The sequence below is a fragment of the Bos taurus genome, chromosome X, assembly GCF_002263795.3.
Source record: "Bos taurus isolate L1 Dominette 01449 registration number 42190680 breed Hereford chromosome X, ARS-UCD2.0, whole genome shotgun sequence".
Taxonomy (NCBI): domain Eukaryota; kingdom Metazoa; phylum Chordata; class Mammalia; order Artiodactyla; family Bovidae; genus Bos; species Bos taurus.
This window is the reverse complement of record NC_037357.1, coordinates 84,928,581-84,955,935: the sequence shown is the minus strand read 5'-3', so window position 1 is coordinate 84,955,935 and position 27,355 is coordinate 84,928,581. Positions and strand designations below refer to the sequence as shown.

Below are 27,355 nucleotides of genomic sequence, written 5' to 3'. Positions count from 1 at the left end.
AACCAGTCCATTCTGAAGGAGATCAGTCCTGGGTGTTCTTTGGAAGGACTGATGCTAAAGCTGAAACTCCAATACTTTGGCCACCTCATGCGAAGAGTTGACTCATTGGAAAAGTCTCTGATGCTGGGAGGGATTGGGAGGAGGAGAAGAAAGGTACGACAGAGGATGAAATGGCTGGATGGCATCACTGACTCGATGGACATGAGTTTGAGTGAACTCTGGGAGATGGTGATGGACAGGGAGGCCTAGCGTGCTGTGATTCATGGGGTTGCAAAGAGTCAGACACGACTGAGTGAACTGAACTGAACTGAATTTGTAGTCTCTGTATAATATAAAATGAATATATCCACAAATACAGAACCAGGTCACTGCCTTCCAGAAATCCAACTTGTGTTTTTAAATTAGAATTTTATGATTGTTATTTTATTTTATTATTATTTTAAACCATTTTTAAAAATTGAAATATAGTTAATCTATGATGTGTTAGTTTCAGTTGTACAGCAAAGTGATTCAGATACATACATAAACACACACAGACTTTTCAAGTTCTTTTACATTATAGTTTATTATAAGATACTGAATATAGTTCCCTGTACTATTCAGTAGGACCTTGTTGTTTATCTATTTTATATATAGTAGTGTGTATGTTAATCCTAAACTCCTATCCTCCCATCCCCACTGTCCCCTTTGGTAACCATAAGTTTGTTTTCTATGTCTGTGATTCTGTTTCTGTTCTGTAAATAAGTTCACTTATATCATTTTTTGAAATTCTACATATAAGTGGTATTATATGATATTTGTCTGACTTACTTCTCTTAATATGATAATCTCTGTGTCCATCCATGTTGCTGCAAATGGCATTTTTCATTCTTTTTTATGGCTGAGTAATATTTTGATGTGTGTGTGCATGAGAGAGAGAGAGAGAGACATCTTCTTTATCCATTCCTCTGTTGATGGACATTTAGGTTGCTTCCTTGTCTTGGCTCTTGTAAATAGTGCTGCGTGAACACTGGGGTGCATGTATCTTTTCTAATTAGAGTTTTCTCTGAATATATGCCCAAGAGTGGGATTGCTGGATTATATGGTAGTTCTATTTTTAGCTTTTAAGGAACCTCTATACTGTTTTCCATAGTGGCTGCACCAATTAATATTCCCACCAACACTGTAGGAAAAGAAAGTGAAGTCGCTCAGTTGTGTCCGACTCTTTGCGACCCTATGGACTGTAGCCTACCAGCCTTCTCCGTCCATGGGATTTTCCAGGCAAGAGTACTGGAGAGGGTTGCCATGCCCTTCTCCAGGGGATCTTCCCAACCCAGGGATCGAACCCAGGTCTCTCGCATTGCAGGCAGAGGCTTTTTACCCTCTGAGCCACCACGCTGTAGCAGAGTTCCCTTTTCTCCACACCCTCTCTAGCATTCATTGTTTGTAGACTTTTTAATGATGGCCATTCTGACCAATGTGAGGTGATACTTCATTGTAGTTTTGATTTGCACTTTTCTAATAATTAGCGATATTGAGCATGTATTTGCTATTTTAAAACTTGATGACAAAATTCCCAAATTGCTTTCTGGTAGTAAACTACTACATGGGGGCTTCCCCAATGGCTCAGCTGTAAAGATTCTGACTGAAATGCAGGAGACACAGGAAACTCAGGTTTGATCCCTGGATTGGGAAGATCCCCTAAAGGAGGAAATGGCAACCCACTCCAGTATTCTTGCCTGGAAAATCCTATGAAAAGAGGAGCCTGGTGGGTACAGTCCATGGGGTTGCAAAGAGTCGGACACAACTGAGCAATAAACTGTGTAATCTTTTTTTTAGTCTCTTGAGCAAGTGTTGTTATTCACAAAGGTGTAATTTTGGCAACTTCAAAAAACCATCAGATGAGCAGACTCAGCAGATGAGCCTTGTATATGTCCTGAGCACATTTTGGTGACGTGGTGGCCATCCTCTTGGAAGGCCCAGCTTCAAGTGACATGCCCATGAAGGGGTGGTGGTGATAGGGGAATCAGTGACATACACCCAGGCAGCCAAAGGAACAGGAAAACCTTCATACCCCAGAGTGCAGCAATACAGTCACTAAGGGACAGGTAGGGACACTCTGCTAGGTATAATCCTGTCACACTGAGAGTTTAAGATAAAGCTCTGTGTAAGATAACTTAAGGAATAAAGGCAAGGAGAAGCTCTGAGCTCTTTATGTAATATCCTTTGCAACTGGATATTTTAAAAGAATTTAAAGATGCCACCTTATAGTCAAAGGCAATAGCCTGTAAGTTGTAGCACTGTGGCTCTGGGTCTAACAGCCTCAGTTGCAATCTTGGTTCCACCGTTTTCTGCCTTTGTGACCTTGGGCAACTTCGTAACCTCTCTGACTCTCAGTTTCCTCACCAGGTAATGGGGATAACAATGGTGTGAACATAAAATGTGACACTAAATAAATGTGATAAAGAGTTCTCCCATTAAATGTACCATCTGGCATATGGAAAACGTTTAGTATATTTTAGCTATAATATTATCGTTAGTAATCATAGCATTAGAACTACTGCTAGTACTATTACTAGTGCATTTTGCATTAATGGAATCCAGCTTGCTTTTCTGAAATTTGTTATAGCTTTTTGATACTACAGTAATATATAAAGTCTGATTTAAGTCACATTCCCAACATGTGCCTAATTAAAAGTACCACCTTAAGAAGCATCATGTTCTCACTTGTATATTTCAGTGTATATTAGTAGCATGAGAATTTGGGCACTCTCTAGCACAGTGTCTCTCAACCTTTTTTTTCATCACTGTTCCTCTGAGGAGCCTTTAAAGATGTTCTTTTAATCTGTCTCTTCCATTGATTTTTTTTTTGATTTTTTTTTTTTTTTTACTACAACAGATCTATATATCTGTTTATGTACTATGGAACTTTAGAGGGCTATAAACCACTATAATATCTAAAAAAATTTTTGTCCCTAAATGACAGATTTTCATGCCCCTGGAGGCTGTATCACCCCCCATTGAGAATGCAAGATTTAGTGCAGAGGTTCTCACCTTCGGGCATTTTTGCCCTCTCAGGGGACATTTGGCAATGTCTGGAGACATTTCTGGTTGCTTCAACTGGAGGAAGGTGCTACTGGTGGTATCTTGCAGGTAAAAGCCAGGGCCCAAAATGTCAGTAGTACTGAGATTGTGAAATTCTGCTCATTAGAATTATAGTAAAATTCTAATGTATTCTGAGTAACCCAGTAATTATTGAGGGAGGTGAAAATGGACTGTGTCAACTCTTGAGGCCATAAGATAAAGAAAATAGCAGAAGTTGGGTTCTTGACCTTTAGGTTGAACCCATGAATAATGTGATTACTTGTAGGAAAAAAGGCCATTTTGTTTTCCGTTGTTGCTGTTTTCAGTAATTTTGTGTTCTTTGCTCTTCCTGTCAAATATGTGTAAAAGTGTGTATAAACACTTCAAATATATGTCAATAGCTTTCTCTTTTCTAGTTTTTGTATGGATGTGTCTTGCATTGTGAAACAGATAAATTTGTGAAAAGTAGTTTGAAGTCATTTTCTATGAGTTGTGTTTTTCCCCCTGATTTCATTGTATTTTGAGAGGCTTCATTCCTAATCAATCCTCATTTGACCTGGCTTCTAACATTGTTTCTTTCTACATAAATTTGGCACCCTCTCTGGGTTTCAGAGAATGGGGACAATTTATGAGAGGGTACAAATTTATGTGTAAAGTGAGATGCCCTGGTCTTTGATGGATGTGGTCCAGGTCACGTGCCCAGAGCCCCTGGCTCCCCTGTGGTCCCTGTCACACTCATGTTCCCTTCTTCTGCTGCCCAGAGTTGGCATCGAGGAGCCCTCCGAAGAGGACCAGAACGAACACCGCTGGCAGTACTTCAGGTGACATAAGGGCATCCTCAGAAGCAAATTAACCAGGCCTGGCTTTTTTTCCCCCTCTCTCTAACCTGAGATGTTTCTCTTTATGCTATTGGTCTCTTTCTTTCTTCCTGTGGGCACCAGTCCCTTGCCCCTTAAGGGGCAAGAGGTCTGGTCAAGTCTGGTCGTTCTACCCTTCTCTGAGTTGATTGATGTGTTGGTGTTCCTGAAAGTCTGTCCCCTTCCTCCCCATTTTGGACAGTTTTTGTCAGCACCAAAGCCAGAGTTGATGAGTAGCTGCTTGACAGCTGAGCTTTGTGTTAAGAGTAGCCCATTTTCAGAGCCACAAACATTTTCCCCACAAAATCCTGCTTGTGATCTAGTAAATAAGCCTTTTAAGTCATAAAGAGTACTCGAATTTTGTATTTCAGCCATGATTTGGATATGGTTTACATCAGCTTAATTAATAAGCACTGATGCCATTTTAGTTTTGAAGTATAGATTTTTAAATTGTACCTAACCATGGTGAATCAGAAGATACAAAAACAGATTAAAAAAAAAAAAAACAGAAGATCATGAAAGACTTTTCTAATGCAATTTGTTTCTCAGTGACCAAATTTATGACAGATTATGCTTAAGGGTGGTGATATTGGGCAATCAGAGTAAAGACTTTAATATTTCTTCTTCCCTTATGGACCTTTTACTGGCATTCTTTCTTCCTGATCTGATTCTGGGTGCTGGTAGATAAAGCAAATGCAAAATAGCTTTGAAGTCTGTTCTTCTTGTGAAAGTGTTTTACTCTCTGAGGACAGTGGTGAAAGCAACAGTACCTGTCATGGGGCATGAATTTTGGGACATTGCCAGGCCCCAGATGTGAACTGTTAATGACATGTATACAATTAATTGAAGCATTTAAGATCTCTGGATTCACATTTTTTTTCCTAAAATACACACACAAAGATGTTCATATTAGAGTCCTGACTGTAGGTACCAGTTAAGTTTCAGAGGAAACCCTTTTCTTTGAAATATCCAACCTTCAAGGAGGAAGGCCCTTCCAGCAAAGTATGTTATTACACTTGGAACATGAGAGAGTTCAGATTCTGATCAATTGTTTAAGATTTGATATGAATGCATATGTCTCATATTCCCCAAATTTATTTAGGACCTCAGCCATTCAAATTTTAAAAAACCCGTCTATTGATTAAAATAGAATGCTTCTAAAATTTCTGAGATTTTGTGGCATTTTATGTGGTGGTTAATCAGAATATACATATATCAAAAGGGAAATTATTCATATTCTATATCTATTCATTCTGGAATGAGCACATCAGTGTGATTGCTTTTTTTCTCATTTGGTATGGGATTACCACATTTGTCTCATTCTTAATGAAAATAAGGATAATTCAGTTCATTCTGGAAAGAAAGACTATTGTATGTCGTCAGATGAACTCAACCCTGATGTATCAGGGGACTGCTAAAATATGATGTAATAAACCAGCACAAAAGTTTTAGATTTATACAGTGGCCTAAATCAAAAGCATTATAATAGGTAAGGAGGGAAATGTATATTGTGGACAGTTGCCTGAAACTAGGAATTTCAGAAAGTTAGAGAACCCCAAGTCTTCTGAGGCATTATACTTTAAATAATGTACCTGATCTTTCTTGCTACTCAGCACACCACCACACGCCCTGTCCCAAGGGTGAGGCCCTTTGTAGGGATCTAGTATCATCCTGGTGGATTGGTCCAAGGGTCCCTCAACCCTGCCAGAAAAGTAATCATTCAATTATCCTGAAGTAAACAGCCTTGAATGGTGAAAGAGCAGAACCCCATCTGTGTCACAAGGCTCCTGGTCTGTTTTCTTCTGGCATTTAAAACCCAGTAGTAAACCTTTCTCCTGTTCAGCACTTAAATCAGTAGCAGGGACCTCTGAGACCCTCCAATGGGCCCTCCTGCATTTCTCTGTCTATAGGATGGCCCTGGGGAATCTTTGGAGGCTCTGTGTGGTCAGGAGTAGGGCTGCATCTCAGGCAGGTAGTTGGTAGCAAGTGGCTACAGCAAGGATCAGAGCTTCCACAGCAGAGGGAGAAAAGAACAGGAAATGGGGGTGCTGGGTAGGACTCTGCTCAGAATTGTAGGTTTCCAGGGGACATGCACAACCAGATCTGAAGATTAACCACATGTTTCAGTAACATAGAATTTTTCTCCTGCCCTTCATTTTTAAGAGAAGAAGAAGCTCAACAAAAGATTGGAGGATTTATCTGGGGGAAAAAACATGTAATTGCTAGACTCTGTATCTACCTGTTTACCTATTTTAGCACCTTATGTCCATGAATCTTTACAATTTGTTGTTTTTAGACCCTGGACTAATATGAGATCCTGAATCATCATTATTAGTAAGTTAGATTAAATCAGAGAGACAGAAATAGTACTCATGTATCAATATTTGTGAAACGTTTTCACTAAAGATATAATTAAATGTTTGTTTTAAATTGTGGAAAATTTTAAATCTGCAAAAAAGCACTGAATATCCAAGTTCTAACCTGAATACACCAATTGTTAACATTCTGTCATTTTCTTCTTTCTCTTTCTCTCAGCCATTTCAGAGTGCTTCAGAGTACATTATAGACATCATGACTTTCTGCCCCTAAAATACTTCAGCATGTATCCCTTAGGAACCTAATCTTCTCATGATCACAATACTTTTAGTAACACAAATTTTATACACACATGTAGGATCCAGGATCCAATCAAAGTTTCCTTTGGCTGTCATCTCTTTTTTTGTTTTCTTTTTTAAAAAAATTCAGGCCCATGGTGGCTCTCTGCCCTATTCCTCTGACTGACTTGGTTGTCATCTCTTTAGTCCTTTAATTGAGGATAATCCTACACTCTTCCTTTTGATCGCTTATGACATTGAGGTTTTTTTTTTTTATTTTTTATTTTTTAAGGTTTTCCAGGATAATTGTCTTGCATTCAGTTCAGTTCAGTTCAGTCACTCAGTTGTGTCTGACTCTTTGCGACCCCATGAACCGCAGCACACCAGGCCTCCCTGTCCATCACCAACTCCCGGAGTCTACCCAAACCCATGTCCATCGAGTTGGTGATGCCATCCAACCATCTTATCCTCTGTCGTCCCCTTCTCCTCCTGCCCTCAATCTTTCCCAGCATCAGGGTCTTTTCCAATGAGTCAGATCCTCGCATCAGGTGGCCAAAGTATTGGAGTTTCAGCTTCAACATCAGTCCTTCCAATGAACACCCAGGACTGATCTCCTTTAGGATGGACTGGTTGGATCTCCTTGCAATCCAAGGGACTCTCAAGAGTCTTCTCCAACATCACAGTTCAAAAGCATCAATTCTTTGGTGCTCAGCTTTCTTTACAGTCCAACTCTCACATCCATACATGACACTGGAAAAACCATAGCCTTGACTAGACGGACCTTTGTTGGCAAAGTAATGTCTCTGCTTTTTAATATGCTGTCTAGGTTGGTCATAACTTTTCTTCCAAGGAGTAGCGTCTTTTCATTTCATGCCTGTAATCACCATCTGCAGTGATTTTGGAGCCCAGAAAAATAAAGTCAGCCACTGTTTCCACTGTTTCCCCATCTATTTCCCATGAAGTGATGGGACCAGATGCCATGATCTTAGTTTTCTGAATATTGAGCTTTAAGCCAACTTTTTCACTCTCCTCTTTGACTTTCATCAAGAGGTCCTTCACTTTCTGCCATAATGGTGGTGTCATCTGCATATCTGAGGTTATTGATATTTCTCCCTACAATCTTGATTGCAGCATGTGCTTCCTCCAGCCCAGCGTTTCTCATGATGTACTCTGCATATAAGTTACATAAGCAGTGTGACAATATACAGCCTTGATGTACTCCTTTTCCTATTTGGAACCAGTCTGTTGTTCCATGTCCAGTTCTAACTGTTGCTTCCTGCCCTGCATACAGGTTTCTCAAGAGGTCAGGTGGTCTGGTATTCCCATCTCTTTCAGAATTTTCCATAGTTTATTGTGATCCATGCGGTCAAAGGCTTTGGCATAGTCAATAAAGCGGAAATAGATGTTTTTCTGGAACTCTCTTGTTTTTCCCATGATCCAGCAGATGTTGGCAATTTGATCTCTGGTTCCTCTGCCTTTTCTAAAACCAGCTTGAACATCTGGAAGTTCATGGTTCACGTATTGCTGAAGCCTTGCTTGGAGAATTTTAAGCATCACTTTACTAGTGTGTGAAATGAATGCAATTGTGTGGTAGTTTGAGCTTTCTTTGGCATTGCCTTTCTTTGGGATTGGAATGAAAACTGACCTTTTCCAGTCCTGTGGCCACTGCTGCTCTACAATCTGGAATTTTCGGATTTGTTTTCCTCTTGACTAGAGATAGAGAATCATTTGATTTTTGGCCAAAAATAATGTAAAAGGAAGTTATGCACTTCTTGTTGCATCATATCAGGTTGTGTGTCTTGTCCAGCTGTCCCTCATTATTAGTGATGTTAAATTTGACCACTTTAGATCCCAGGTCTTGCCGCTTATAAAAGCACTGTTTTCCCTTTGTAACTAAACAAGTAACCTGTAGGGATTTCCCTGGTGGCCCAGAGATAAAGAATCTGTCTTGCAATGCAGGGGACATGGGTTTGATTCTTGGTCGGGGAACTAAGATCCCACATGCCCCAGAGCAACTGAAGCAGTGTGCTCTACAGCCCAGTACACAACAACTAGAGAAGCCCGCAGGCCACCACTAAGACCTGATGCAGCCAAATAAATATTTTTTTTTAAAGAAAGCCTTTAACATCATATGAATAGTCAGAGTCCCATCAGCCTTTTACCCATTGGTAAAATTATACTCTGATGACCTTTGCTTGAAGCAGTTATTACCCTGTGAGTGAAAAACTGGAAATTTTCTAATCCTGTTGTTCTTTTCATGTTTTTGATGATTATCTATAGAGAAGAACTTTCAGAGAGTATCAGTGTTCTTTTCTATGCTGGTGAAGTGAGATATCTCTCCAATGTCTGAGTAATCAGTTCAAACAAATTTTTATTTAATATATGTGGGACTACAGAGTTGTGTCTCTGCAGGATCCTAGCAAGAATCTCAGGTTTTATCACTGAGGTGGCAGAAGGTAACAGACAGTTGTCATTTTTTCTGTAGAGAAAACAGTGATGCTAGAGAGACAGGGCCAGAATTAGTATTGGATTGGCCAAAAAGTTTGTTCAGGTTTTTCAAAATGCAAGCAAAATTTTTGGCCAACCCAGTACTTATTCAGTTCAGTTCAGTCACTCAGTCATGTCCGACTCTTTGCGACCCCATGAATCGCAGCACGCCAGGCCTCCCTGTCCATCACCAACTCCCGGAGTTCACTCAGACTCACGTCCATCGAGTCAGTGATGCCATCCAGCCATCTCATCCTCTGTCATCCCCTTCTCCTCTTGCCCCCAATCCCTCCCAGCATCAGAGTCTTTTCCAATGAGTCAACTCTTTGCATGAGGTGGCCAAAGTACTGGAGTTTCAGCTTTAGCATCATTCCCTCCAAAGAAATCCCAGGGCTGATTTCCTTCAGAATGGACTGGTTGGATCTTGCAGTTTTAGCCACTCACCACATGTGTCTGTTTGAATTTAAATTGTAATTAATTAACATGAAATAAAAGTTAAAATGCAGTTCCTCAGTCCTATTGGTCACATTTCAACTGCACAATGGCCACATGTGGCCAGTGGCCTCCATATTGGACAGTGTATATCTAGAAGACCACCATCATTGCAAAAAGTTCTACTGAATCATGTGCATCTAGAATCACTCTCAAGTTCCCCCAAGCATAAATGTCAAGCAAGTTTGAGATGAGGTTAAGATGGGCCTAATTTTGTGAATTTATCAGTGTTTTCCAATGTTTTGTGCTCCACTGTTTGAATTCTGGCCTGGCCATGTGGGCACAGGCTAAATAGATGAATTCCTCTTACATTGCCAGGACTTGAATGAAAATAGTCCAAATCTAGTATTTATAAGTGAGCTTTCCTGGTGGCTCAGACGGTAAAGAGTCTGCCTGCAATGCAGAAGACCAGGGTTTAATCACTGGGTCAGGAAGATCCCCTGGAGGATGGCACAGCAACCCCCTCCAGTATTCTTGCCTAGAGAATTCCATGGACAGAGGAGCCTGGCGGGCTACGATTCATGGGATTGTAAAGAGTTGGTCACAACTGAGCGGACTAACACTAGTCTTTATAAGCAGTTCTTGTTAAACAATTTATTTTAGTTCTCTTCTCCTAGAAGAGGTTAGTGGAAAGAATCGAGGGGGCTAGATTTCATCTGGCAGCTTTTATTATGTGTGGTTTTGTTTTCTTCATTGTAGGACAAGGCACACTTAAGCCTCTTCTCATACCCAGAGGCTTCCTATTTCATCTAGGCTGATAAAATCCTTTTGTTTTATCTTTACTGGTGTGGAAGCCACTTATAAAGGCTAATACATCTTTTTCAGAATTCGTGGTCAAGAAAGGAGAGACGATCTGGTTGGATCTGAACTGCTGATGCTCCTGCTTCCACAATAGCCTGTCCATGGTTAGGCAGAGGGCTGCTGTGTCATGGGCATTCCGGTAGGCTGTCTGGGAGACAGACTACTGGTAACCCATGCTCTGCCCCTCTCTGAGTCTTTACTAGGAAACTCATCTAAGTAAATGAGTCTGCCATGAAGTGGCTCCATTCACCAACAGAATCCACAGAATAAGGCCTAATATTGGACTTTTAGCTGTTGATCTTACAGATGCTAACACCAGATCTTACAGGTGCTAACACCATTTAGAGGACTTTTCTCTATGAAACATTCATTAAGAGAACCTCAAAACCGGTAAGGGTTAAAGATCAACAGCTAGGAATTCAGTGTGACCTCTCCTCTGGTATGTCAGACCCTTCAGGCACACTGAGGCTCTCTTATGTGACCTCTGTGGGTAGCTAGCCCTGGTGCCTCAGAATTGGATGAATTTTGCATCCAAAAGTCTCTGAAAGGTTTGATGCTCAAAAGTCCCTGGCTAATGTCCAACTGTGAGGCCAAGCCTCTGGGCCTCAGAAAGCAGCCTGTAGACACAACAGAGTCCATTTAACTAACTACCAAAAGCCCATCAAACTTCAGGTCCCCAGGGAGGAAATCTGGTGCCAGGTACATTACAGGTTTTAACTAAGTGCTCAGAATAAGATCTGGCATTGTAGGCACTCAGTAAATATTTGCTTAATACATGAATTCATCTTGTAGTTTTTAAACTTTGCCTTCAGCAAAATATGGAGTAAATGTTCCCTTTCCTTCTGTACCTCCCTGCCTCCATCTGGGGACACAAACCTTGGCTTAGTGCTCGGCAAGCCTGGAATAAGGGTGGGTAGAGGTTGCGTTTGAGAAAGGGGTACATCTATGTTGTCTTCTATTCCTTCTTTGCATTAGTCTCACTTCTCAAGATTTATCCTGGGCATCATAGGTGGAGAAGTGGGAGGGAGAGGAGAGAAAATAAGGCACATATGGGGCTTTGCATATCTACTGTCTGTTCATTGCAGTCAGCGCCCTGGTTCCAGACTACAAATAAAACCCCTGGTCAGGGCCATTTGGCAGCACTCTTTAAACTCCGATCAGATGTGCTGAAAGCTGTGTTTCTTGTTTTCTTTTTATGATACCAGCCATTCTTTGCAATTCCTCCTCCAGGGGATCCTCCAGACCCAGGGATCAAATCCACGTCTTCTGCATTGCCAGGCTATTGTTTACCTGAGCCACCTGGGGAAGCCCCTGGAGGAAGAAATGGCAACCCACTCCAGTATTCTGGCCTGGGAAATCCCATGGACAGAAGAGCCTGGTGGGTTACAATCTGTGGGGTCGCAAAGAGTCAGACATGACTTAGCGATTGAGCACACATTCTTTGCAGTACTGGAGGGAGAAGTGAACTCCAATTGTTTCCTGGATTCCAGGACTGTTTCCTGGCATCCTTGTTTTCTCCTCCATTGCCCCCATATTATCAGTGTCATCAGTACTACTGTTCTCTGCCTTAAAATGAGGAAGTTTCAGGGATAAAGAATCAACAGATACATAGAGCAATAGTTGGTATGTTGCTGCTAAGACAATGACCCTAGTGTTTTCATGGAATTCATTATTAGTGAATTTTGCCACCTTGCTTTTTCTTTCCATCTTCAGTTATTGATCTCAAATTGTGAGTTCTCAGGTCAGGTGGAAGGGAGGAAGCAGCAGACAGGAAGAGGCAGGACCTGCCTTTGGCTACCTAGGACCGTCTGCTGCAGAAAGGCAGACAGACAGTTTCCTGCTTGTACCGTTCCCCAGAGGCCTTGCTTAAGGTGTTAGCATACAGATCGATTACCCAGCCTATCCCTGGGTGGTACGACCACTTTCTCATAATTTTCTGCATGACAGCCTTCCCCTTCTTTTAGCTAACCACTCCTTCCACCTTGGGAAGGTGGTCAGCCTCTTAGCTGCTTAACTGGCCTGGCTGCCATGGTCTAAGCTAACACTCTATGTTTTTCTCTCCTTGTCTTTCTCCCTGATGACTTACAGAGTTGGTGTTGACCCAGACCAAGACCCACCACCCAACAATGACAGCTTCCAAGTCTTACAAGGGGTAAGTCACAAAAGATGCTTCTTTGTGGGAAGGTGTTATTAAAAATAGCTAGAATTTATTTGAGCATTTACTACATGCCAAGCAGTTTACATGGATTCCCTCATTGTGATCTTGAGAACAACTTTATGAAGTAGGAACTGTTATGCCCAGGTTACAGATTAGAAGTTGAAGTTTGAGAGTTAAAGTGTGTCTCTGTGGTCAGACAATTTGAAAATGATGGAGCCAGGATTTGACTCCAGAGTCCCTGTTCTCAAACAACATATTAAGGGCCCAAAAAGAGCATCTACTGTATGACTGACTCTCCCCTTCCAAAAATGGATACATGGATACATTGGCAATTGGCTCATGATAGCTTGTTCTGGGAAGGAGAAAGATGGGATTGATTTTCCAGCCCAGGGAGCATAAGCCAGAAAGAAGGGATGCTGGGTGACGGCTGGCCCTCCTGCTCCTCCAGGGTCTGGCAGCTTCCATGGTCCCATAGTAGCAGAGCAGCAGCCCTCAGCCCCATAGGCAGTGAAATTTGCAGCAGGACTAACAGTTAAGGCTTGGGTGGGGCAGTGGCGGCAGTGTCAGCCTGGAACAGAGTGCCGAGGATGGAGGCTATAGAAGCAGTGAGGGCAAGAGCCCTGTGTCTCATCTCAGAGTTCCTGCTGCTGCAGAGAATCCTGATGGAGACTGTGCTGGGGGAGGGGGGAGAGGCATAGGCTGGCCATTGGTTTTGCCGTCGGCTCCAGTTACTCTGGCAGCATCATGAGGTGCCCCAAATGTGGGAAAGTGGACAACAATTTCTCATCCACATGCGTTGTCTAGGTCAGGAATTTGCAAGGGGCGTAGTAGGGACAGCGTGCCTGTGCTCCATGAAAAAAGCTGGGGTCAGTCAACAGCTGAGGGCTAGAATCTTCCAAAGGCTTGTTCGCTCTTGTGTCTGGTAACTGGGCTGGAGGACACAGACTAGGACTGGTGAGCAGAATGCCTGTGATGGCTTCTCCTTGGCCTCGGTTGTGGGACTTCTTACCTGATGGCTCTGGCTTCCAAAAGCCCATGTCCCAGCAAGTGAGGTGGAAGCTTTCTGGCCTTTTGTGGCCTAACCTTGGGAGTCATACAACATCACTTCCAGGACTTTCTCTTGGTTACGAGTTGCTCAGGCCAGCCCAGATTCAGCGGGAAGAGATAGAGACCATCCCCTCTGGATGGAACAAGCATCAGCGAGGTGGCAGCCATGTTTTAAAGCTGGAGGAAACTACCCAGCAACACTGACCCCCTGCCTTTCATTGGACACTTTGGAAGAGTACCCTGTGGTTAAAGGTCCCATGGGACATGGAAGTGTGTGCTTTTTGGATATGGGAGTGGGAACTCATGATTTGAAATTCCAGAGGCCAAGTCAATGGCAGCAGGCACCTGGGTGGTGTCAGATGCAAGAGAGGCAATGTGTCTGGGGGCGCATGCTCAGCAAAGCAGAGGCAGAGTATCACCCCTGTTGTAGGCCTGGTGGGATGATTCTGCCTCCAGGTTTTTCCCCTTTCTCAGGCCGGCATTTCCTGGGCAGGCATGGTGGGGGAAAGGGAAGTTATGATAGGAGCAGAAATTTGCTTCCAAAATGTTTTTCTTTGGCCTGGGGAATGAAGAACTATTTTGTTCAGTGTTGAATACCCAGTACTGAGCACAGTGCCTGGCCCATGGGGTCTTGATTGGTATTTGATGGGAATATAGGGGAGCAAGAGTGGCACAGGGTATGGGAAACTCCACTGACCATGTGCAGGTATCATCTGCAAAGCCATATCAAGTGTTTGTTTTTCTTCCAGTCAGCTTTGAATCACACTCACCATTGCAGTTAATCCCAAATCGAGTTTGCATGTCTTAGATTCCCTAGGATCTTCTAAATGACTCCAGCAACCACATCAGATTTTAACAAGTCTCACAAAATGTGGTGCTGTGTTGGGCCCAGGGGTGCCACCACAGCTTTCTCTGAGGTCTTTCTCTGTATGAGGGTGGTCACAGCCTGATGGGCCATTCTTTGGTTGAGGCCCCATAAGGGACCTCTGAAAGTTCTAGGCATTTTGGGATGAACTTTCAGTGAGCTTCATTGGAGATTTGGTGCCCACTTTAATGGTGCTCCAGAAGACCTTTGTGACTATATTAGAATCGGCCATTGTGCCACTTGGTAACGTGTGGTTTCAATGAGAAGTTCCTTTGGAAAAGTTGCTATTTGACTAGAGCTTTAAGTCCCTGGTGGTTCAGATGGTAAAGAATCTCTCTGCAATGCAGGGGACGGGGGTTCAATACCTGGGTCAGGAACATCCCCTGGAGGAGGGCATGGTGACCCACTCCAATATTCTTGTCTGGGAAATCCCATGGACAGAGGAGCCTGGCAGGTTACAGTCCATAGGGTCACAAAGAGTTGGACACAACTGAGTAACTAATGCTTTGACTTTCACTTTAAGGACTTTAGAAAGTAGGAGTTCAGGAACTGTGCCTCTTGCAGCTAACTTAGAATCTAACAGTTTGGGTATCTCCAAACTTGGACCTGAGGAAAGCTGGGTGAAATCCGTAATGGACATCCTCATTTCACTGAAAGGAAAATAATGGCTGTGGTAGGATACACCACATCCTGCCTAGACCTGTGGCTAGTCAAGATTAATTTTGTAAGAAAAGCAGGTCACTACCAGCTAGATAGCCAGGGCTTGGGGCAATTTCATCTTGACAGTTCCAAACCCGTCAACACCCTTAACCAACCCCCCTACCCCACCCGCCCTTTTGCTGTTTTCAATTGCTCCTGCCTCTGGACGTAAGCATCTGTCAAAGGAAATATGTGAAATGGTTTGATTGGTTCCATGTAGCTGAACTTTGGAGAAGGCAATGGCAACCCACTCCAGTACTCTTGCCTGGAAAATCCCATAGGCGGAGAAGCCTGGTAGGCTGCAGTTCATAGGGTCACGAAGAGTCGGACATGACTGAGCGACTTCACTTTCATTTTTCACTTTCATGCACTGGACAAGGAAATGGCAATGCACTCCAGTGTTTTTGCCTGGAGAATCCCAGGGACGGGGGAGCCTGGTGGGCTGCTGTCTATGGGATCGCACAGAGTCAGACACGACTGAAGTGACTTAGCAGCAGCCGCAGCAGCAGCAGCAGCAGCAGCTGAACTTACTGTATCTCTCAGAGACACTGGGCTTGTAGCTTGACTTACTAACAGACTTGCTGTGGAAATGTTTAAAAAGCAGTGCATCCTAAGTGTTAAGGGTTTTGGCAGTGCATTTAGTTCATGCAGTGATAGCTAAGGTAGCACCCCTAGCCCCAGGGTGAGCTTGGGAGGCCATCCTTTGGGCCAGTTTTGATCACACATGTGATGGTCACTTCTGCTGCACTCCCAGTGGTGCCCCTTCAGCTGGCCCTAGTCAGGAACTGTGTCACACCTTCCCTTTAACTGGCTGCCTTCTAAGCCTCATACATATTATGCAGAAGGCCTTTTGGCTTTTTGAGTCTTTCTGTCAGATGGGGGGAAAAAAGGTGAACTTCAAGCATGGTTTCTCAGGTCACCTTCTGAAAAAATGACTCAGGCCCTCGTGCAGAAAGGGCCTCATTTCTCCACATCCTCCTGGCCTGACTGTCTTGCTCCAATAAGCCATTAACAATAGGGCTGGGAGCACTCAGTGGTCATGAGAAACCAGTAAAACAGAGAAGTAAATGGTCTTCTCATTTTTGGGTGAAACCCTGGGTTCTCGCAGCTTCCCCTGAACTGGATCCAGGTCACATGCTCAGTGTTGTCATGAAACTGAAATCAGAGATGGGGAAAGTCCAGATGTTTGTTCCCCATTAGAAAAGAAAGGGCACTTCTCTCTACCTCATTTCTAAATGCTCTTGCTAAATGAACAAACATGCAAACAAAAAAGTGCTATTTGATGGGAAAGCACTTTTTATAAGGAGCACCATTTTCCTCACCAGTGCTAGAAGCCTGAGGTTATAAACAGAGTCATGGCTACAGAACCACAGAATATTAGCTCATGTGGGCGAAGGAAGGGAGCTGTTGGCCAGAACTCTTGGCTCTGGGTGAGGGAAGCATAAGAATATTGTGGATAGACTTCAGCTTCATGTCCCTGGCAAGTTTGACTCATTAGAACAAAACAAAACAAAAAACTCTGTTGCCTTGTTTCTCCGGAGGTCTTGGTGACTTTGCAACCAAAACAAAAACAAGCCCAGCTGGAGGCAAGCTGCCTGGGCCTGGGGGTGGCCTCCCAACCCATTCAAGAGGGGATGTTTTATGCCAGACACAGCTGAGATTTATGTTGGCTGGACAGGCAGACACATCATTCATTTCCTTCCCCGAGTTTACAGAAGCATGCTCACTGATGCAGCCGATGTGGAGTAGCTCAGAGCATGAATCTGAATGTATCCCGCCTCTGTCATCTCCGCAGGACAAGGTCACAAGCAGGATATTAGTGGAATGTGGAGGAAGGGAAACTTCTATGTTTGTGGTGCCTGTGTGTGTGTGACTGAAAACTGCAAAAACTCAGCTGTTGCACTGACATATACCTTTCTGGGCAAGTTGGATTTGTTTGTTTCTGGGTCCTTCCCCCAGCTTCCTTCCAGGCTGAAATCTGATAGCCAGGCCCTTACATCTTTAACTTCAAAACAGTTGCTCAAGTGCCTTTGCTCAGATTACTATTCTCTGACCCCTTTCCCCATGACGCTTTTTCTTTTTTTGATTGCCTCCCATCGTGGCCCCCGGTTTCCCTTTCCTTTTTTTTTTCTTAGAAGTTCAAACTTGATTTATTCATTCATTTGACACATATTTATTGAGCATCTGTTATATTTCAGACATTCTTTCAGGCTCTGGGAGTACATCTGCAAATAAGACAGATGAGTCGTTCTCCTTAAGGGCTTGGTGACAGTGTGATGAAGGATGAGGGTAGAAAGTGGCAGAAGTGAGATCATAGAGGGTCTTGTCTGCTTCTCCACAAGGTACCACAGGCCTCTTCCCATTGTTCCAAGTGTACCCATGGACAGCAACCTGGGCATCACCAGAGAGCTTGTTAGAAATACAGACTGTCAGGCCATATCTAGACCCGTGGAATCAGAATCTTCATTTTAGCAGAGGGCCCAGGAAGTTTGTGTGCAGTTTACAGTTTGAGAAGCCCTGGTGGAGGCAGTGTAGTGCTTTGTTGTTCAGTCACTCAGTCGTGTCTGACTCTGCCACCCCATGAACTGCAGCACGCCAGGCTTCCCTGTCCTTCACTGTCTCCCGGAGTTTGCTCAAACTCATGTCCCTTGAGTTGATGATGCCATCCAACCATTTCATCCTCTGTCATCCCCTTCTCTTCCTGCCCTCAGTCTTACCCATCATCAGGGTGTTTTCCAATGAGTTGGCTCTTCACATCAGGTGGCCAAAGTTGAGCACTTAATTCCCTGTTTTTAAACCCTTTGTTACCCCTTCTGAGAAATCTTGGCCCCCATTGTCATCAACTGTGTACTCTTTAACTTTGCATTAGTGTGCTATCACTGCTATAACAAATTACCACAAACTCAGAGGTTTAAAACAACACAGTCTTATAGGTTTGTGAGTCAGAAGTCTGGTAAGCTCTACTGGCTTCCCTCTTTCAGGTTTCTCAATGCCAAAATCAAGATGTCTGTGGGGTTGGGCTCTGGGGGAGAAGCCATCACCAGGCTCATTCAGCTTGTTGGTAGAATTCACTTCCACATACTTGTAGGACTGAGGTCCTGTTTCCTTTCTGGCCATTGGCCAGGAATCAAGCTTAGCTCCTAGAAGTACCCACATTTCCTGACTCTTGGCCTCTCCACCTTCAAAGCCAGCGCGAGCACCAGCAGGGCAAGCCCCTGTCATGCTCTGAACCTCTCCTGCCTCTTCCATCACCACATCACTCTCTTGCCCACCCCCAGCCCCCCACCCACTTATCAAGGTCCATGTGTTTATACTGGGCCCACCTGGAAAACCTTAAGTCCATCCACAAAGACCCTTTTGCCAAGTAACATAACACTCAGGCTCCCGGGTTTAGGATGTAGAAATCTTTGAGGGGAAGGGCAATATTCTACTGCCTCTCTGAAAAAAAAATAAGCTCTTCTTATTATTATAGTGAACTTAACATAAAAAATATATACTTTAATCATAAGAATGCAATGAAATATAACTCTGCCCAGAAATCATTATTCATTAATTCTAGAAAAATTATTTCAAAATAGGACCTTTGGCCACTGCCCAGGTCTTTAACATGCTTTCTTTTTCTTCACCACATACACATAGGTCTGTCTGTCTCCTCCTCTGGAAATGTGCTTCTCAAGTGGCTGGTGTGGGGTCTTATTCTTCTTTGTGTTTGGCAGCACTGAGCGTGGGGCCTGGCACACAGTAGGTGCTTAATGAATGCAAGAGAAAAGCCACTCATAGTCTTATGCTCAAAAATTTGGTGATAAGCAGAGCTGGTGGTATTTGTTTGCTGGTGGGGTTGGAGGTTTTGAGGAGGATGTGGTGTGAGAGCAAGTCCCCGCATATTTTAGGATCACCTGCACCCATACCGACCCTGGCTCAGAGCCTGCAGCAAGGGCTTACCAGTTTGTCCATGGTCACCACCAAAATCTTGCTGGGAAACAATTGTTGGCTATCTTCTGGGTCAACTTAAATCAGTCCTGTTCCACGCAGATCCTCCCTGATTTTCCCAGAGGCTTTGGGGAAGAATCCAACTTCTTCCTGTCCAGACACCCTGCTTATTTAACTTATATGCAGAGTACATCATGAGAAACGCTGGGCTGGAAGAAGCACAAGCTGGAATCAAGATTGCCAGAGAAATATCAATAACCTCAGATATGCAGATGACACCACCCTTATGGGTAGAAAGTGAAGGAGAACTAAAGAGCCTCTTGATGAAAGTGAAAGAGGAGAGTGAAAAAGTTGGCTTAAAGCTCAACATTCAGAAAACGAAGATCATGGCATCTGGTCCCATCACTTCATGAGAAATAGATGTGGAAACAGTGGAAACAGTGTCAGACTTTATTTTTTGGGGCTCCAAAATCACTGCAGATGGTGATTGCAGCCATGAAATTAAAAGATGCTTACTCCTTAGAAGGAAAGTTATGACAAACCTAGATAGCATATTCAAAAGCAGAGACATTACTTTGCCAACAAAGGTCCGTCTAGTCAAGGCTATGGTTTTTCCTGTGGTCATGTATGGATGTGAGAGTTGGACTGTGAAGAAAGCTGAGCGCCGAAGAATTGATGCTTTTGAACTGTGGTGCTAGAGAAGACTCTTTCAAGTCCCTTGGACTGCAAGGAGATGCAATCAGTCCATCCTAAAGGAGACCAGTCCTGGGTGTTCATTGAAAGGACTGACGCTGAAGCTGAAACTCCAATACTTTGGTCACCTCATGCGAAGAGTTGACTCATTGGAAAAGACCCTGATGTTAGGAGGGACTGGGGGCAGGAGGAGAAGGCGACGCCAGAGGATGAGATGGCTGGATGGCATCACAGACTCAATGCACATGAGTTTAGGTAAACTCCGGGAGTTGGTGATAGACAGGGACCCTGGCGTGCTGCGATTCATGGAGTTGCAAAGAGTTGGACATGACTGAGCGACTGAACTGAACTGAACTGATAACCATGCTTCTGGCCCCTTCTCTGGGAATTAGAGGTGTTTAACACCCCTGTTGCAGAGCTGCACCTTTTATTTGCCCTGAATTTGTAACCTTTCAGGGTTGATTCTTAGTGTCTTATATTTCTGCAGTCACTTTATTTTATTTGTGGACTGCAGGCATATCCGGAGAAGGCAATGGCACCCCTCTCTAGCACTCTTGCCTGGAAAATCCCATGGACAGAGGAGCCTGGTAGGCTGCAGTCCATGGGGTCGCTAGGAGTCGGACATGACTGAGTGACTTCCCTTTCACTTTCCACTTTCATGCATTGGAGAAAGAAATGGCAACCCACTCCAATGTTCTTGCCTGGAGAATCCCAGGGATGGGGGAGCCTGGTGGGCTGCCATCTATGGGGTCACACAGAGTCGGACACAACTGACGTGACTTAGCAGTAGCAGCAGCAGGCATATCTCTTTGTAGGCCGAGGAAAAATTTGCTTAATTTGCCTTCAGAAAGAAACCTTTCCCTTGCTTTGCTCATTTTCATTGTCCCTCTTGGGGCTTATATAAGTCAGTCTCCTGTAGCTTCCTTGAGGTGAGATGGCAAGAGCTTAAGTGTTACAGTTGATGAGAATGCATTGTGGTTTGGCAGTGCAGAGGTTAGGATAACAGAATAGGGGTTTTCCATTTTTATTGTTGTTTTAGTGGGAGAGCAAACAAAACTGACTTTCGGGAACTTACCTTATGCCTGATGGTATATAGCATCCTTCTGGAAGATATTTATCATCTTGCTAGATTTGTCTTTAGTAAGATTCTGCAGACAGAACCAAGAACTTAGAGCCTGTCACTTGATAAATAAGCATTTAATTTCTTTGTAAACAGTCATCTCTCAAAATGGTCATCTACCACTTTTCCACTCACTTATGTGGTATTATGAGATCTCCCTAGAGTTGTTATTAGACTAGCAATTAGTTAGCTGAAGAAATGATCATTGTCTACAAATGGAGACGTTCTGTGCCCCCTTTCTCCTGCATAATTTATTAAAATGTGAAATAAAATTGGTCTCTAGGGTCTCTTCTTTTTGTTTCCTCATCCACAGATGGGCCCATTTAACTGAGCCATTTCCATATTGGTTACTGTGTTAAGTCACTTCAGTCGTGTCCAACTCTTTGCGACCCTATGGACTGTAGCCCACCAGGCTCCTCTGTCCATGGGATTCTCTAGCCAAGAATATTGGAGTGAGTTGCCATGTCCTTCTCCAGATACAGGTTATTAAACATTCCTCAAATACCATGGGGTACTCTGTTTTAAAAGTCATCTTGGCCGTTGGAAACTTTAGGAATGTAAATAGTGCTTGCTAACTTCTCTGCCTCTACTTGTGTATATCTTACCTTCTCAGAAATTTTTGACTCATCCTTGGCATCTGTTACTACAGGTAGAATTTACACCCACTGAGATTTAGAACTGTTGATACATACTTTAAATTGTGACTCAACTTTTATTTGATTGTTGTCTGTTGCCCCTCACTTGTAGAGCTGCCTCCCCCTAGAACAGTCCAGAGGAAGATGATAAAGATGCTACGTTTCACAAGTAGCCTGTACTTTCTAGAGCTTATCATCCAGCAACATGGAACCCCAGGAGTGCCCTCAGATTTCTGCCATCAGTCCACTTTTTAATATTAAGTGTGCTGCTTATAATACTTGCACAGAACAGATTTCCTAAACCTTAAATAAATGTTTGATTTTTGCCAGTTCTTTTGAAAATGAAATGATGGGGATGTTTGAGTTGGAAAGGCATGGGAACAATAGTAAAGGAAGGTACTACTTGAGGGCAGAGAAAATAACAGAGATGCTGGTTCTGGCTCTCTTTGCCCTGCCCATCACCTTTGCCTTCCTAAAGCTGGTAGGGCAAGTTACTGACTGCTTGGAACACAAGGCAGTTGCCTGGCTGGGTAAGGACCACCAAGAACCCTTGATTGGTTTGTTAGGAAACTCAACTGTGTGATTTCTCTAGGCCAGCTTGGCAGGGTGAGGAGCCTGGAAAGTTGGTTTTACAGATGCTTTCTTTAGTATTCTCTAAAAATTAATTTTGACTTGTTAGGATCTAGACTACTTTAGGGTAATTAATCTGCCAAAAGGCACTCTGAGGAAAATTACTCAGAAATTGTGTGCTTCATTGAGTTGATCTAACCCCCAGACATAACCAAGCCTTTTTCTTTGGGGAGTGATTGGTCTACCTTTGGATTTATTCAGTTTCTTTTAACACATTATTGACTGGGGGGGTTTTGCAGAAACTTATGTCTATAATGTTAATACATCTCTGATCAATAATGTGTTAAAGTATTACCTCCCGATATATCTTTGAAATTTTGGTGATACAGGAGGTTTGACTCTGAGCTCAAATCTCTAAAGACTGTGGTTAAAAGGGAAGCTTTCCTCCCTTATATCAACCCCCTTTCTGCAACTAAATATCTGTCTTCTTGTTTGTTCCTAGGATGGTTCAGATTCTGCCAGAGGAAACCGAACAAAGCAGGAGAGTGCATGGCTATTCAGGCTGTGGTACAGCTTTGACCACAAGTATCCTTTTTAAGGGGCTTCCCTGTATTTGTGAAACACTGATGATGAAATTCTCTTGTTGGGTTGTCAGTGTGACTTCTGATGAGTAAGGAAAGATGTGTGCTTGCTACAGATGCACCCAGTCCTCTCTTGGGACACATGCAATGGTCATTCACTCAATCATGGGTAGTCATAACAAGCATCTCCCTAGCCAAGAGGAACATGCACATCATTAGGGTAGCCAGCCCATAGCCTGGTAGACTCACGTGGCTTTTCAGAGCTTTGTGTTCAAGGGAAATATGCCTATGTAGGTAAATTAGTTAAAATTACACTTGAACCATACTGTGGTCAAGAATGAAAGTGGAGGTTGGCCAGTTAATTCATGTGGGAAGGATTATTCCTATTGGCTGGACCAAATCTGGCCAAGTCTGATCCTGCCTTCATTGGACTACATGCAGAGCAGATTCTATTCTAGTAGATTATCTTGTCCCGATTTCTTAAATTGACATAGTGATCAAAGGGGTAGGTAGCTTATATATGGTCTTTGCAGATTTTGAAAATGTTTAAAATTTTGTATTGACATAAAGAATATATACAGTAAAGTACACAAATCATAAGTGCTCAGTGAGTTATTACAAATAGGTACATTCATCTATTACCAGACAGGTCACAAAACACAAAATTACCAGTTCCTCTCATGCCATTGGGACTTCCCTGTGGCTCAGTGGTAAAGAACTTGCCTGCCAGTGCAGGAGATGTGGGTTGGATCCCTGGGTGGGGAAGATCCCCAGGAGAAGGAAAGGGCAACCCACTCCAGTATTCTTGCCTGGAAAAATCCCATGGACAGAGGAGCCTGGCAGGCTACAATCTATGGGGTCATAAAGAGTTGGACACAACTTAGCGACTAAACAACAGCAGCAAGGGCAAATCCACAGCTAACATCATACTTAGTGGTGAAAAGCTGAAAGCTTTTCCTCTCAGATCTGCAACAAGGCAAGGGTATGTACTCTTGCCACATCTATTCAACACAGTACTGGTAATTCTAACCAGAGCAGTTAAGCAAGAAAAAGAAATAAAATGTATACAAATCAAAGGAAGAAGTAAAATTATCTCTGCAGATGACATGATCTCATATATAGAAAACCCTAAAGATTGTATCAAGAAACTGTTCAGAGTTTTTAAAGTAAATCATTAAAGTTGCAGGAGATATTATCAGCATACAAAGATCAATTGCATTTCTATATACTAATAATGAACTTCCAAAAAAGAAATTAAGAAAACAATTCCATTACAGTAGCATCAAAAACAATAAAATGCTTAGCAATCAATTTAACCAAGGAGGTAAAGATCTATATACTGAAAATTAAAGAACATTGATAAAAGAAATTGAAGAAGACACAAATAAATGGAAAGATGCCTGTGTTCATGAATTGGAAGAATTAATATTGTTAAAAATGTCTGTACTACCCAAAGCAACCTCAGGTTCAGTACAGTCTCTGTCAAAATTCTGATGGCATTTTTCATAGGAAAACCATCCTAGAATTTGTATGGAACCACAGAAGACACTGAATAGCTAAAGCAATTTTGAGGGAAAAGAACAAAGCTGGAGGCATCACACTTCCTGATCTCAAATTACATTACAAAGGTATAGTAATCAAAAAAGTATGGCAATGACATAAAAATAGACACACAGATCAAGGGAACAGAATAAGAAGCCCAAAAATAAATCCTTGCAAGAACAACAGGCAGGGATACACAATGGGAATAGGGCAGTCTCTTCAATAAATGGTGTTGGGAAAACTGAATATCCACATGTGAAAGAATGAACCTGGACTTCATCTTATACAACTCACAAAAATCAACTTAAAATGATTAAAAGACTTAAATGTAATGACTTAATACATAAAATTCCTAGATGAAAACAAAGGGGAAGAGCTCCTTGACATTGATCTTGGCACTGATTTTTTTTTTGTCTTTGACATCAAAAGCACAGGCAGCAAAAACAAAAATAAATGTGGACTACATAAAACTAAAAAATATCACAAGCACAAGAAGGGAAACCATCAACAAAATGAAAGTTCTAGGATGAAAAATTTTTTTCTGAGCTTAGAATTCTACACCCAAACTATTAATCAAAAATAAACAAAAAAGAATGGTGGCTTTTAAACATGTAAGAATTCAGAAAGTTTAGCACCATGAAGCCTCTGGGAGAAGGGGGAAAAGTAATACAAGGATTAAACAAAACAAAATACAGCTAAGGGGACACCATTGAAGAAGCAGTGATTTGTTATAACCCAGAAGAAATAAAATCAAAAAGAAATTTTAAAATATTTTTTTTTGCAGGACACTCAAATTTTCTCTACTGACAGAGTTTAAATGATGTTGTATTACATTTACTTTAATAGTGTCCCAACCACTCTGCTTGTGTATAGTGAATAATATTCATAAATTGCATTATTATAAGTGCTACTTATTGGTCATTAACATTAGGCTCAATCCATAGACAAAGCAGAGATTTGCTTATTAGTTACAGAACACAAATGTTAAATATCTAAAGTATAAAATTATAATAAAAATTAGGGGAAAATTGAAAAGAGGCAGAAATGTAAATGAATTAAATTTACCATCCTTCTTAAAAGCTTCTGACTACAGTGCATAAATCAGGAGATAGGCAAAAAATGTATTCTGTAAAGTTGTAATGGTAAATTGCCAGAAAGATTGGGTGGGAGAGAGGTTTGATATTTCATTTTTGCCCTTCCAACAACTTGAATATTTAAAATCTGTAGATATTTTTCCCCTTTTAAAAAAACTTGTTAGAGGGCCTTTTATGTTTGGGAAGAGGCAGCTTGTCTTTGAACTGCCCAAGACAGGGAAGTGCAAGGCAGCCTCCAGCTTCTCTGGGACTCTTGTATTAGTCATTCTGCGAATCCAGCCAATGACAGCTTCTGAAGTGAAGACACAAAAAAACTGATAGGGCTAAAGGGGCTCTTTCTAGGAATGAGGAGAGCAGGCAGAGGAGCTTATTCTGTTTATAACAAGTCCCAGCAGAGCCCACACATCTTCCTTTGGTGAGTAATTGCCAGCCGGAAGTTTACCCCAGGGTCGCCCTTCCGTCTCCTCCGGTTCAGTTCAGTTCAGCCACTCAGTCGTGACTGACTCCTTGCGACCCCATGAACCGCAGCACGCCAGGCCTCCCTGTCCATCACCAACTCCCGGAGTCTACCCAAACCCATGTCTATCGAGTCGGTGATGCCATCCAACCATCTCATCATCTGTTGTCCCCTTCTCCTCCTACCCTCAATCTTTCCCAGCATCAGTGTCTTTTCCAATGAGTCAGCTCTTTGCATCAGGTGGCCAAAGTATTGGAGTTTCAGCTTCAGCATCAGTCCTTCCAATGAACACCCAGGACTGATTTTTAGGATGGACTGGCTGGATCTCCTTGCAGTCCAAGGGACTCTCAAGAGTCTTCTCCAATACCACAGTTCAGAAGCATCAATTCTTTGGTGCTCAGCTTTCTTCACAGTCCAACTCTCACACCCATACATGACCACTGGAAAAACCATAGCCTTGACTACACAGACCTTTGTTGGCAAAGTAATATCTCTGCTTTTGAATATGCTGTCTAGGTTTGTCATAACTTTCCTTCCAAGGAGTAAGTGTGTTTTAATTTCATGGCTGCAATCACCATCTGCAGTGATTTTGGAGCCCAGAAAAATAAAGTCAGCCACTGTTTCCCCATCTATTTCCCATGAAGTGATGGGACCAGATGCCATGATCTTAGTTTTCTGAATGTTGAGCTTTAAGCCGACTTTTTCACTCTCCTCTTTCACTTTCATCAAGAGACTCTTTAGTTCTCCTTCACTTTCTGCCATAAGGGTGGTGTCATCTGCGTATCTGAGGTTATTGATATTTATCCTGGCAGTCTTGATTCCAGCTTATGCTTCCTCCAGCCCAGCATTTCTCATGATGTACTCTGCATATAAGTTAAATAAGCAGGATATAGAGCAACATTTTCTCTCTCCTGGTGCTCTGAATGAAGACAGGAAGTGCTTTGGAGCAGTCATATTCTTGAGTACAGCTGTGACTCCCCATCTGCCTTTAAAGTCTCTTGGCCATTCCTGTATCTGAGGTGATCCTGTTGGTCTCCACCTTTTCCCATTGCTTACACTGGGGATATCAGAAATGGTCCCACCTCCATCATAAAGTGATACATGCTTCGTGGTGCTTCCAACACAGGACTATGCATTTGGCAGCACACATATCCATAGATTCGTAAACCCTGAGCCAATTTCCACAGAACAGTTGACCTTTGTGTTAGAGCAGGGGGCTCAATCGAGGACAGGTTTTCCCCACAGGGGACATTGGGCAATGTCAGGAGACGTTTTTCTAGTCACACCTAAGGGAGGGGTTGGGGGTGCTCCTGGCATGTAGTAAGTAGAGGCCAGAGATGCTGCTAGTCATCCTACAATGCAGGACAGTCCCCACAGCAAAGGTAATCTGGCCCATGATGCCAGTAATATCAAGGTGGAGAAACTGTTGAGAGAGTCTGGGAGAGAGGCAGCAGGTAGAGGGAAGAATAGTCCAGTATGGGAAGGTGGGAGATTGAGGTCTGAGTGACCTTTGTGAAGCCATTTTGCCTTGTCCTCTAAGTTCCTGTCCACCTCAAACATTTCCACTGTGTGACTTCTGAGCAAAGGGGACCCAGGTGCTGTAATATCTCCATTCCAGCTACACGATTTCCTGTTTCCAAAACATGAGCTCGTTGTGTGTCAAAAGCTGG

The 27,355-nt window shown here is 42.8% G+C and overlaps 2 protein-coding genes across 5 annotated transcripts in view; one reads left to right on the top strand and one right to left on the bottom strand.

Moving 5' to 3' along the window:
• CHST7 (carbohydrate sulfotransferase 7) overlaps nucleotides 1-27,355 on the bottom strand; it is a 78,634-nt gene that overhangs the window by 12,995 nt on the left and 38,284 nt on the right. The gene's annotated exons all lie outside the window — the stretch shown is intronic.
• Nucleotides 1-27,355, top strand: part of SLC9A7 (solute carrier family 9 member A7) — a 182,134-nt gene that overhangs the window by 143,993 nt on the left and 10,786 nt on the right. For 3 of the 4 annotated variants that reach the window (XM_024988752.2, XM_002700063.6, XM_024988751.2), the window contains 3 exons: nucleotides 3,825-3,884; nucleotides 12,383-12,446; nucleotides 22,514-22,596. In XM_024988752.2, coding sequence (XP_024844520.1) covers nucleotides 3,825-3,884; nucleotides 12,383-12,446; nucleotides 22,514-22,596 — 207 coding nt within the window. The remainder of the gene's footprint in view (nucleotides 1-3,824; nucleotides 3,885-12,382; nucleotides 12,447-22,513; nucleotides 22,597-27,355) is intronic. The other variant, XM_005228096.5, reaches the window with a different exon arrangement.